The 13,834-nt window shown below is 42.9% G+C and overlaps 1 protein-coding gene across 8 annotated transcripts in view; it reads left to right on the plus strand.

The window, feature by feature from the left end:
* The window catches only part of dnmt3ab (DNA (cytosine-5-)-methyltransferase 3 alpha b), a 51,938-nt gene that overhangs the window by 25,232 nt on the left and 12,872 nt on the right, over positions 1-13,834 (plus strand). For all 8 annotated transcript variants that reach the window (XM_040041978.1, XM_040041980.1, XM_040041982.1 and 5 more), the window contains 8 exons: positions 7,911-8,291; positions 8,880-9,038; positions 9,293-9,400; positions 10,021-10,177; positions 10,342-10,488; positions 11,147-11,191; positions 12,337-12,416; positions 12,567-12,679. In XM_040041978.1, coding sequence (XP_039897912.1) covers positions 7,911-8,291; positions 8,880-9,038; positions 9,293-9,400; positions 10,021-10,177; positions 10,342-10,488; positions 11,147-11,191; positions 12,337-12,416; positions 12,567-12,679 — 1,190 coding nt within the window. The remainder of the gene's footprint in view (positions 1-7,910; positions 8,292-8,879; positions 9,039-9,292; positions 9,401-10,020; positions 10,178-10,341; positions 10,489-11,146; positions 11,192-12,336; positions 12,417-12,566; positions 12,680-13,834) is intronic.

Genomic DNA, 13,834 nt, shown 5'->3' on the forward strand with positions numbered 1-13,834 from the left:
AGGCGTGTGTAAGTGATAAAGACCGCATTGTGTCTCTGCTACCTCCTTTCGTATTTTCCCCTTTAGACTCTGAGGGCCTGTCTTGCTGGTGGAGCTGCACACACACTGTGAGGCCCCCAAAAGGGGGCAAGACAAATATCTGGTTCTTATAGCCACTGTACTTTCTCTCCTCCCCCCACTGGCATTTTCAGCGTCACTTTCTCATTGGCTCTGAGGAGAAGGAGTCATGGAGACAGCCGAGTCCTAAAAACACAAAAACGAATGCAGGAAAAAGGTGCTTCATTGGCTTTTACAGATAACTCTGTATACCTGCAATTACCAGTCAACAAATATGAAGAAACTCACTGTGCCAGTTTAATTCATTAAACCCCCCTTCCAGTTAGTCTTAAGTCAGCTCATTTCGTCACAGCTACACCAGTGACTGCCCTCCTCACTTGCCCATAACAACACGGATTATTCCACCACAAACTATGTCAGCTTAACTGGCATTTGGTAGTTTTTGTATTTTACCAACTGGAACCGCACATTCACGCAGGGCTCTCGAATACTAACTTCAGTGTTCTTGTACTGGAGCCAAGAGGCCTAACACATATGGCCGAGGGCTTTGAACCATCCATCCCGCACTACAGTACAGATATTTATAAACCACAGCAGAGCCTCTTGATTGAAGAGCACATGTTTCTACTCTTCTGCGCTGACACCCCTCCCCATGCTCGGCACTACCTCCCCTTAAAGGCGCTATTGTTTACTAGTCACACTGGGGGAGAGGACGGAGCGTTGTGCTATACTCTCTCTCAGCCTCTCTGCTGTTTGACTTTTTTTTCTCCTCTTCCCACAGAGCCTCTGAGTGAGATATGAGAACCTGAGAAACACTTGAGCAAAAGTAAGCACAGCTGTGCAGCACTGCTCTCACGTGGAGCCTATAGTATGACCAGCACGTGTTTACATATGGTACTGCATATATTCTGTGTGTGACAAAGGAAAAGAAAGAAAGGAAGAAGAAAGTTAGCACGTGTTCGCAGTACAGTCCTACTGGGTGTGTGTTTGAGAGAGAGAGAGAGAGAGAGACATCAGAATGAGTGCAGCTGTTGGGGATTTGCTGTGAGAGGCTTAAGTCCCGGCTGTGTCTCGTCCTCTCTGATCGACCTAGCGGTTCAGTGTCAGGTACCACAAACCAAGTGAACGATACACTGCAGGTCTGTACACTATAGAGTTATTGTATTCAGTGCTGCTGATGAATAGGTCTCACACGCAGAGATAAAGACGTGTTTGCAAAGGCTACCATTCTGCATTTACACAGCAGAAATGAGGCGTGCCTCTTATGTTCTATAGCTAAATAGCTTCAAATCCGTCAGCCTCTGTACAGCTATATCTATATCTGAGGGAAGCATTTCATGCATGAACAGATTTATGGAAGACTGGGCTGCGTAACAAATTGTTACCCTTGTGAGTAAAAAACTGTGTCCATAGAAGTTGTTGGCAGTTTTACTTTTTTTTTTTTTTTTTTACTTCTTTGATATATTGCGTCTATATTTCCTTGAGGTTAGTAAGACCCCCCCCCCAAAAAAAACAACAAAAAACAAAAAGAAACATCACACCACCCCCTATAAGCAAGCACTTTGTGACAGTAGGAAGGAAATACACTCTTCTAACATGAGGAAACCTTTACCACAAGCAGGATCAGGAAGGCGCAAGATGGCGCCGAGTATGGCAGCCTCGTCGCGAGCTCCCCCAAGCAACGGCTTTCTTCTGTGTTTAATTTTACTTTTCCTTTATTTTTTCACGAGCAGCACTTGTCTCCTTGTGTACGACCGACAAACCTTACTGGACATAAAAGACGGTCTTTCTTATAACTTTCCGGAGTTCAAGTTTTGCAACACGGACGCTCCGTTTGCAGACCCCCCATTCATCTCACCTGAGACGCCTTTGTTCTCTGGCCCTGGAGGCCGCAAACGCCGACGCAGAGGGAGAAGATCTGGCGTTCTGGTTCGACTGAGACGGCGCACTTACAGACCACCGTTACCCAGTTTATTACTGGCTAATATGCAGTCTCTGGAGAACAAGCTGTGCGAGCTTCGGGCACGGATCTCATTCCAGCGAGAGATGCGGGACTGCTGCGTGATCTGCCTCACAGAAACCTGGCTATCGGACAAAGTACCGGACTCCGCAATACAACTACCGGGGTTCTCTGTGCACCGCGCGGACAGGTCACAGGATCTTACTGGGAAAAGCAGAGGCGGTGGTGTGTGTTTCATGATCAACAACAGCTGGTGTGATTATGCGAACGTGCACCCGGTCAAATCCTTCTGCTCACCGGACCTGGAGTACCTGATGATTAAGTGCCGGCCATTCTGGCTACCGAGGGAATTTACAGCAGTGATTATTACGGCTGTTTACATTCCCCCACAAGCCGACACTGACCGTGCACTCAGGGAACTGTACAGCGCGATCAGCAGCGAGGAAACCGCACACCCAGAGGCAGCGTTTATCACAGCCGGAGACTTTAATAAGGGAAACCTGAAGAAAGTCTCACCAAAACTCCATCAACATATCCTTTTTAACACACGTGGAGATCGGCTACTCGACCACTGTTACACCTCTTTCCGGGATGCGTACAAAGCCCTCCCCCGCGCCCCATTCGGCCAATCAGATCACTGCTCCATCCTGCTCCTGCCCGCCTACAGGCAGAAGCTGAAACAGGAAGCTCCAACCCGGAGGGCGGTGCACTGTTGGACGGACCAATCGGAGTCTGCGCTGCGGGACTGTTTTGATCACGCGGACTGGGAAATGTTTCACGTGGCCGCCAGAGACATTGATGAATACACAGACTCAGTCTGTGGATTTATCAGGAAATGCGTGGAAGATGTCGTCCCATCCAGAACAGTCAAATCCTTCCCAAATCAAAAACCCTGGATTAACAGAGATGTTCGCGCGGCACTGGCGGCACGGAACACCGCCTTTGCCTCCGCGAACACATCGGACTACAAACACGCACATTACCAACTCCGGAAGATGTTCGCGCGGCACTGGCGGCACGGAACACCGCCTTTGCCTCCGCGAACACATCGGACTACAAACACGCACATTACCAACTCCGGAAGACGATCAAAGCAGCCAAACGTGAGTACAGGGACAGGGTGGAGCAACAGTTTGACAACCCTCGGAGTATGTGGCAGGGACTAAACACGATCACAGACTTTAGAGGGAAAACCAGCACACCGCAGACCACGGCCTCTCTGTGTGAGGATCTAAACGTATTCTACGCTAGATTCGACGCAGCGAACACCATGAGACCGGACAGTGTGCGCACCGCGGATGACGTCAGTGCGTACACTGTGTCTGAGGAGGATGTGCGGAGGTGCTTCAGGAAGGTGAACGCACGCAAAGCTACTGGTCCGGACGGGATTCCCGGCCGCGTCCTCAAGTCATGCGCGGCTCAGCTGGCTGGAGTGTTCACGCACATCTTCAACCTTTCCCTCTCTCTGTCTGTAGTCCCAGCCTGCTTCAAAATGGCCACCATCGTCCCTGTACCCAAATCCTCCACCATCTCCTCATTGAACGACTGGCGACCTGTAGCCCTGACCCCCATCGTAAGCAAATGCTTCGAGAAGCTGGTCAGGGACTTCATCTGCTCTGCACTACCCGACTCACTGGACCCTCTACAGTTTGCATACCGCCACAACAGGTCCACTGATGATGCCATAGCCCTGACACTACACACTGCCCTGTCACACCTGGAGAAGAGAGACACGTATGTGAGGATGCTGTTTGTAGATTACAGCTCAGCATTCAATACCATCGTTCCCTCGAAGCTGGACAGGAAACTGCAGGATCTAGGACTGAGCAGCTCCCTCTGCAGCTGGATCCTTAGCTTCCTGTCTGACAGACGCCAGGTGGTCAGACTGGGCAGCATCACCTCATCCCCCATCACACTGAACACTGGTGCTCCACAGGGGTGTGTACTGAGCCCTCTCCTGTACTCACTCTACACCTACGACTGCACAGCCACTAACAGCTCCAACATCATCGTGAAGTTTGCGGACGACACTACAGTGGTGGGTCTTATCACCAACGGTGATGAGACGGCTTACAGGGAGGAGGTCAGCGCCCTGACCCACTGGTGTCAAGACAACCATCTCACCCTCAACGTCGCAAAGACAAAGGAGTTGATAGTGGACTTCCGGAGGTGCAGAGAAGTACACACCCCCATCACCATCAACGGCGCTGCTGTGGAGAGAGTGAGCAGCTTCCGGTTCCTTGGAGTACATCTGGCTGAGGATCTTACGTGGTCAGTACACACAAACAAAACAGTGAAGAAGGCGCAGCAGCGCCTCTTCTTTCTCAGGAGACTGAAAAGATTCGGCATGAGCCCCCGCATCCTCAGGACCTTCTATCACTGTGCCATTGAGAGCATCCTCACTGGATGCATCACCACCTGGTATGGCAACAGCACCGCCTACAACTGCAAAGCTCTCCAGCGAGTAGTGCGGTGCTCTGAACGGATAATTGGAGGTGAGCTTCCCTCCCTCCAAGACATCTACAGGAAGCGCTGCCTGAGGAAAGCGGGGAGGATCATCAAGGACTCCAGTCACCCCAGCCATAAACTGTTCAGACTGCTTCCATCAGGAAGGAGGTTCTGCAGCATCCGGTCCCGTACCAGCAGACTGAGAGACAGCTTCTTCCATCAGGCCATCAGACTGCTGAACACGTCATAGACACCTCAGCTTCACTACTGGAACTTCAACATTATGCACTCCACACTGTATATAAATGCCACTTGTTTTGCACATATTCAACTCTGTATAATTTATATATTTTATTATTATTATTATTATTGTTTTGTTTTGTTTTTTTACTATTTAATTTGTAAAAATGTGTATACACACACACACACACACACACACACACACACACACACACACACACACACACACACACACACACACACACGAAAATATTTAGTATACACATCCAGAAATGCATACACTATTATATATTGTACATATATTTATTAGTTTCAGGTCGGCCATTCTTGTATTTTGCTCGTTTGTGTTGTTGTGTTTGCACATCTCTGTTGCTTGTGGGGCTCGCACACAAGAATTTCACTCGCATGTGCTGTGCCAGTGTGCCTGCACATGTGATGTGACAATAAAAGTGATTTGATTTGATTTGATTTGAAGGGGCAGCCATCTGCTGTGACCGGTTGGGCATGACAGGAGGAAGACAGGACAAAAGATTCACGATGGGAGAGATATTTAATAATTAATAAAGATTAAATGTGATTTAGTGATGTATTAACAGAGGTAGTGAAAACAGACTGAATGAGCAACAGGAAGCCCCCCCTAGCAGCCTAAGCCTGTTGCAGCATTACTAAAGAAGGGTTCAGTGTCACCTGATCCATCCCTTGCAGCGTTCAGGATCAACTGAAGGCTCTTCAAGGAGTTTTTAAAGCAACCTGATTATAACGAATTACAGTAGCTCAGCCTAGAAGTGAGGCACAGGTTACACATCATTTATCTACCTTTGTTTATTTTCAATTAATTTTTTAACTTGAAAATGTCAAACTGTGCCTATTTTTGTGGTTTAAGAATGTTGCAAATTGATAAATACTCACTTAAAGGACGTTGGTAAATGATTAAGCTTCAGTTTAACACTTCAGTAGGTTGTCCATCAAACACAAACCACACAGTGTTATCAGGCTAAAGGGTCACACACCCATGTTTAGCTGCAAAGCGTGGGGGTTTCTGCTCTGATAGCCAAGAGGTATGTTATATGAGGATTTGGTTCAAATAAGCTAGATTTTTCATAGCATTTTGAGAAATATTGTAGTAAATGAAGTTAAGACAGCAAATATTTGAAATCTTGATGTTTCATCATTGCTTGGCTGATTTTTTTTTTTTTTTGCAAGTACCTGGGTTTCCTGTGCTTCATTACCTATCTTGACAAGTTGGTGGGGTATTAGTTAAGTTATTAGCTAGTGCTAACATGCCAAGTAACATATAAACAAAGTATCACTCACCAAAACTGGTGCACAGAATTTTTGAAAAGGTACAATTATTTGCACAGCAAGTCAGTATTTGTCACACAGTTGTAGGGCTGGGAGATATGGCCTAAAATCCATATCATGGTATAATTTGAAGCATGTGCGGTAACGATATATATTGCGATATATTCTTTTCTTCTGTATAACGTATTTTACAAAGTATAAGGCACACTTAAAATCCTTTAATTTTCTCAAAAATCGACAGTGTGCCTTATGTATGAATTCTGGTTGTGCTTACTGACCTCAAACAGATTTTATGTGGTACACGGCGCTCAAAAATCTGTCAAAAATGTTTTAGTACGACTTTGGTAAGCTATGAAGCCACACCGCCTGATGGATTGATTCTCAGAGCATTACGGCTACCATAGTCAGGAGCCTGGCGGAGTAATCTGGGTCCAAAACTCCATCTGCTTCAGGTCCCAAAGTCAAACGAACACTGCGGCATTACTGACAGTTAAAAACTGTCTAAATTATTTCATCTTTAATAAAATGATCAGCGTTTCTGCTTTACCAGTTGTAACAATTAAGTTTAACATCCAGGCATCCATGAAAACAGAATTTATTAAATTCAACGGAGTTAGAAGTTAGCAGGAAGTTAGCTCGCTGGTTTCCACCTAAACATGACATGCCATGTTCTGACTGAGAGATATCTGAAGAAATTCAAACGTACAGCTCTGCTATCACTTCCAACATAAATGAAGACAGAAAACTAAGCAGTGACGTTTGTAGGGTTACTGAAGTTGGACTAGCTGGTATATAATAATGTCCTACATGATCGCTAGCAAAACAGCTACGTTAGCATAACCTTAGCACAGTGAAGCTGAAGGATGAACGCTAACTTTTTTCCACTCGATAAAAGTTAACGTGAGGGTTCTGCTGGTTAGGGACAAATGCAATTGCATAGCAGGATGCTATAAACGGACCAAACTTCAGTCAGGAGTACAACTGAGATAATCCATCCACAATACGAGGTTAGTCATTAATATACAGCAACAACATGGGAATAGAGCAGCTGCGAGAGAATTCGGCATTAATGAATCAATGGTAGGGAAGTGGAGGAAGCGCAGTTTTTGACTTTCCTCATATTCCAGAAGTGCTTCGTCTATTAGTGCTATTATTGTCGCCCAGTGTTCTGGGAATCCATCCTACTTGAAAAAACATCCTACCCAATGTTAGATGATGTTGTTTGCAGCCGCTGCAACCAGGCGCAGCTTGATAATGACACCATCAACATGCGCTATCGCGGTAGAGCGGTATAGTAAAAATCTCTACCGCTGGCCAAATTTATATCGTTTCTACCGTATACCGTTTATACCGCCCACCCCTACACAGTTGCATGAAAAGACACAAAATGAGAGATGCAGATGAAGTCTGGAACATAGCTAGCTGTTACAGCTCCGTCCACCTGTGATTCGCACTGGCCACGTCCCTAATTTTAAGGCTTAATAATATTTAAAACGGAAGTGTTAACAAATCAGATCCTGCACAGCTGGTGTGAGGGCAGTAATTTTTTTATAAATACCAAAACCATGTTTTAACATGGGAGGGTATGGTTATTGAGTTGCTATTGGAGCCAGCCTCAAATGGCCAATCCAGAAAGTGCAGCTTTGTGCTCTTACTGGTTAGCTTCATCACAAGTGGCTTCTTTTTCTTCTTTTTTCACAGTTATTCTTCAGCTGTTTGTATTAATATACAAACAGCTATGTCTGATTTGGTCACATTTATACATATTTTTTGTAAATTATATTTTTTTAAATCCTCTAATAGTGTAAATTCCTGATATCTTGATATCTACCTTAAACTTACTTAAACTCAGTGACTGCACGCATCATGTCCTCATCTCTGTTATCACTTGGCTTTGTTTCAGGCAGAGAAAAAGGCCAAACAAATGTCAGCAATGAACGCGATGAAGGATCACGAGGATAATGAAACAGAGACCCGGAATGAAGAGGTCTCAATAATCAAACACCCACAGCCTTCAAAGCAGCAGCAGCAGCCGCAGCAGCAGCTGCAGCCGCAGCCACACACTAAGTCTCAGTCACAGCCTCAGTATCAACAGCAATCACCGCTGGTGCTGCCACAGCAACAGCAACAACTGCAACATCAGCAGCCACCTCAGCAGCAGCAACAGCAGCAACAGCCTACTGACCCAGCTTCCCCCACTGTGGCCACTACCCCAGAGCCTGTCGCCATCGAAGGAGAAGACAAGACATCCCCCAAGACTCCAGACACTGAGTCTGAGTATGAGGTAAGATCATTTTGGGTTTCCCACTGACTCGTGTCTGGTTGTAAGCTAGTCTGTACTGGATAAAGGATCCAGTTGACGGTGAGGGTTTATCTTTATCATGCAAGGTAGCCGGTCACGTTCTGGGAATGTATTCATTTCAGATATTTACATAATTTCTTCTGGGATTGTTAAGAATTCTGATTGTGACATCTGCAAACTTTAAAGGGCAAACGAAGCATTCAAATAAATGACAGGTTTTTAAATATGCACTAATTTAATGGTTATTTGGAGTAGATATGTGTAAATCAATTACTTAATTCGGCAATTATTCAACCTATTTTCATAAGCTGTACTTTTTCATAGTTTTCTCCCACATAAAAATCCCTGGCATTGTTAATTTTATGGGAAAGTGAGTTTAGCTTTCTCAGAAAAAAAAAGGTGATTTGTGATGTTGCTACGGTCACCATTTTCATATAAACTTTTTTATCTAAGCGATCTAACCATCCAAAAAGTAAAAAATATCCCTAGACAGGCTGTTGAAAAAAGGTTTCACAACTCTGCCCACAAGTCATAGCAGAGGGGATGATTTGTCTTTTATTTTGGCTGCAGGACGGTCGTGGTTTTGGCATCGGCGAGCTGGTTTGGGGGAAGCTCCGAGGATTCTCTTGGTGGCCAGGCCGCATCGTATCCTGGTGGATGACGGGACGTAGCAGAGCTGCTGAGGGAACCAGATGGGTCATGTGGTTTGGAGATGGAAAATTCTCAGTGGTGAGTCTTTAGAGCCAACATTAATATTGCTGTTAGGTCATTTTTTTTTTCTTCTTCAAGCAAAACAGACGTCTGTTTATAGTGACAGCCACAGACTTTATAATGAGCTTATTGGTTTTATTTACTCAGCCAGATGATCCTTTAGAATATAAACAGAAAACTCAATGTCCGGAAAGTTTTTTTTTTTTACCTCAACACGATTCCTTTAAACATGCGGTGTAAATAATCGTTTATTTTTATGTGTATTTTCACAGGTTTGTGTAGAGAAACTATTGCCTTTAAGTTCCTTTAACAATGCCTTTCACCAACCAACTTACAACAAGCAGCCCATGTACAGGAAAGCCATCTACGAAGTCTTACAGGTGAGCATGGGAGAAGATTTTAGGGCACAGCTTTCATTGTAGTTAAACCTTTAAACTTACACAGCGAATGTATCTGACATTCATATTTTTTACATGTTTTCAATCTTTCATGTAAAGATTTCAATATCTGCTGTGGTATTAAACCAAAGCCTACTGACACTTAGCTTGGCATAGCATAAAGACTTGAAGCAGGGTTGAAGCAGCTGCAATGGTTCTTTAGAAAGGCCACAAATATTAACATGGCACGTCTTGTTTGTGTCTTTGTGTCTTTTTGCAGATATAGAATAAGAAGTAACTTTATTCCATGTTCCCCAGTCTTTTTGAGCATCTCAGGAAGAGGGTGTTTAAGAAGCTTTATGAAAATTGCAGAAACGTTCCTGCAATTACCATAATTTGGAGAGCCAAATGCAAAAAAAACGAAGAAGTAATTTCAAAATAAGTGCTCTCAATGAGAAATTCAAGAGCAAAATTATCCAAGACGCCCCGCAGGCAGAGCCCTCTCAAATTATCCACCCATTTTAGGCATAGTATTAAACTGAATGGGACTAAAGGATCTTTACTGTAAATATCATAGAATAAGAATACATTTTTGGTGAAAAACGTTTTGAATGTGTTTGTAGGTGGCTAGCAGCCGGGCAGGAAAAGCCTTCATGGCCTGCCCTGACAGTGATGAGACAGAGACCTCAAAATCCGTGGAAATGTTAAACAAGCAGATGATTGAGTGGGCTATGACAGGATTTCAGCCCACTGGACCCAAAGGCTTGGAGCCACCAGAAGGTAAGATGACATCACTATTTTAACCCTATTTATGACCCATCTGGAAGAGTTAAAAATTGCTATATATAATGGCATAGCAGATGAGTATTCTATACACTTGGTAATTAAAAACATCCGTAACATTTGGTGCAATATTAATTTTTTGCTTCTGTTGTGCACCCCAGAGGAGCGTAACCCATACAAAGAAGTTTATCCTGAAATATGGGTAGAGCCAGAAGCAGCAGCCTATACACCTCCTCCAGCCAAAAAGCCTCGCAAAAGCACAGCAGAGAAACCTAAGGTCAAGGACATCATTGATGAGAGAACACGAGGTAAGGTGCCTCATTTATTGGGTTATATTGGAGTCATGAACTCTGTGTCCAGCTCCTTGGGGAGGTTGCGGCGGTGTTTTACATCACTATAGTGGTCTGGGAGGTAAGGTATGGACAAGAGATCCATTAGCAAGTGACGTGAGAAGGCAAAAAGATTCAGGTTGCTCTAAAGACAATAAATAGATGCTATCTAGAAAGACAGTGCCCTGTCTTTATTACAAGTATTACTCATCCTCCGTCTCTTCCAAATGACAAAAGAAGAAAAGAAGTGTAATTCAATTCAGTTTTATTTATGTAGTGTCAAATCACAACAACAGTTGCCTTAAGGTGCTTTATAATGTAAAATAAAGATCCCATAGTAATACAAGGAAAACAGAGGAAACTCCAACAATAACATAACCAAATGTGTATTTTGACTGACCCATCAAATGATCTGTTTGTTACATTATTTCTTTATATATCATGAAAGCATTTGTGCTGTCAGGGATTATCATGATGACTGATACTTTAAGTGATTTCTGACATGTTTGGCGAAGAAGTTTTATTTGCGTGATACCATCTTAAATTTTAGTTTTATTTATTTTTTCCTATATTTTTTTTAATTTACTTCTAAAAAAAATGAAGGAACTAACACAGATTCTTCATTTCTCTGTGTCAGAGCGACTTGTTTATGAAGTGAGACAAAAGTGCCGCAGCTTAGAGGGTAAGTGAAACGTTCTCTGTGTGCTCTTGCTTGTAGCAACACCGAAGGGCCTCTCAGGAGGCACCGACACACCTCTTATTTGTACCTGTTGTTGACGGGCAAAGCCGATGAAATGCATGCATCTGTGTTCACAAAATAACAATGAGTAAAAAGGAGGAAATGGGTTTTCTGTAATTTCATCTACCTTATTAGCAGCTTTGTTTGTTTTCTCATAACCTGATAGCTAAACTAACTAGATCTAGACCTACAGTTGTGGTCAATGTTTACACACACTTATGGTCATGAATAATAATTTGGGGCTCAAACATACATTTCATTCAGTCTCTCTTAGCAAGTTGCAGCTCAACCCGTCTGAGCCATCAGCAAGCTTCTGGAATAATTATGGCTGTATATCTGACTGGTCTTCTAGGTGGTATTGACAGAATTAATTTAAATTTGTTGGTTTTCTGGTACATAGTACACACATTTTCAATAAGGTTCAGGTTGAAGCCTTGGGAAGGCCATTCCAGAAGCTTAATTTTAGCCTGCTTTATTCATTTTAAAATCAGTTTTGATGTGTATTTGGGATCGTTGCCCTGCTGGGACATCCAATTATATCAAAGTTTCAACCAGCTGTTGATTTGAGGTGAAGTTAAAGGATTGTGTGATGCTACCACCATGCTTGACAATTACCTGACAGCTGGATAGCGAAGTGTTTCTAGGTTGAAACACTCACCTTTACTACTCTAAGCATGCTTCTTGGTGTTGTTGCCTATCCTCTGTAATGCTGGCAAAGAGAAACTACCAGTCATGATCACTAATGAGAAGCTAACAGGCCTTGTCAAGTTAAAAGACATTGCAGAACCTTCAGCACCAGTTATTCAAAGATTTATACTTCTGACCCTGTTTAGATAAGAGAAAATCCAAAATAAATTAAAACTAGTGCAAAGATGTATGCTGTACAATCATCCCACTCTGGAAAAATAACAGGAAATCATTAAAAGTACAAATTACCCTTCGTGTCCCATGATGAGCGTATGGAAACTTCTGACCACAACTGTATCTCATAGATATTCAAATTGTTTCACAGAGGTGTGAGTTCTGGGTGCTCACTCCTCTCAGAGCTCTGCCTGTTAAATACTAACACGGTGTTTCTCTTACTGCAGACATCTGTATCTCCTGTGGAAGTCTGAATGTTAGCCTTGAGCATCCTCTTTTTGCTGGAGGAATGTGTCAGAGTTGCAAGGTAAGCTGCGATAAAGGCTTAGACTTGGACTCAACTAGGGTGTTATTAAAAGTCACAGCAAATTTCAAAGCTCCTAATAAACAACACATATTTTAAGCAGCAACTGATGTGACCCCGTGTCTTAGAGTATATTTTGGATATTTTTTGCAGAACTGCTTCCTAGAATGTGCTTATCAATACGACGACGACGGCTACCAGTCATACTGCACTATCTGCTGCGGGGGACGAGAAGTGCTCATGTGTGGGAACAACAATTGTTGTCGGTAAGGTTTCTACCATGAGAGCCTGTGTTGCAATTACATGGATGTGCATGGAGTCTGGTAGAACTAGATTTAGTCTACATATACAGCTACACATTACCTGACCTGAGCACAGCCTTTTTTATAATGTGTTTTGATATGCTAAGTGGTCAAGACAACAGTTGGATTTTTAAAACCATAGCTATGAGGGATTTTCTTGGTGCAAAGTTGACAGAAAGGCAACAGTAACTGAAATAACTGCTCATTACAATCGAGGTATGTAGAAGAGCATCTCTAAATTTGCAACACGTCAAACCTTGAAGCATTAGAAGCCTACAGCAGCAGAAGACCACACCAAGTGGCACTCCTCTGAGCTAAGAACAAGAAACTAAAAATAAACTGACCTTCCATAACCTAAGTCTACTGTTAGTAGAGTATGAAAGGGTCTTTAAAAAAAACTTGCAATCTTTGCAAAATTCTCATATGCTTTCTTCACACCTTTATTAAAGGATAATCAGCCAATTGACTTGTTCTCAAATCTCTTTGTCATAAAAAATACTCATAAAATTATTGCTTAATAAAGAACATTGTGAAGCTGTGTAGCAAATAACAGCAATATTTTTTATTTTTGAATAGGACAGTACTTGCCTCTAAATTTACAGTTGTTTTTCCAGCACAGATAGCACTGTTCATATTGGGTGCACAATAAAGGCTTTGTGATGGGTCACTAATCTCGTAGCAGTGATGTAAGGCAACATCGTGGCAGCCCAGTGGAGAACTTGCTGATAGTAAATATTTTATAAAGTGTGGTTGCACTGTATTTCTGTTGAATAGAGCATTGTTAAACATAAAGAAACAGACTGGTGTTCTCACACAGTTAGACTGAAGTCTAGAAAAATACCACTGAGAACAGATTGAGCTTTGTCAGAGGCATGCTGGACTGATCACAAACAATGCTATTTTTGGATGGTGGCGTTTGACATTTGGATGACAGTGTTAACGATAACTTGCTGCTTCTCAAAACCCACAAACCCCATTAAAAACCTTTTTATCTACACCTTTTAAATACAAAACAAAGAGTGATAATGAAACTGTGCACCTTTTCTTGACCTATGACCAGTGTTGGTCAAGTTACTTGAAAAAAGTAATCAGTAACTAATTACTGATTACTTCCCCCAA

This window comes from Simochromis diagramma, unplaced genomic scaffold, assembly GCF_900408965.1.
Source record: "Simochromis diagramma unplaced genomic scaffold, fSimDia1.1 OVJJ01000304.1, whole genome shotgun sequence".
In the NCBI taxonomy this organism is placed as follows: domain Eukaryota; kingdom Metazoa; phylum Chordata; class Actinopteri; order Cichliformes; family Cichlidae; genus Simochromis; species Simochromis diagramma.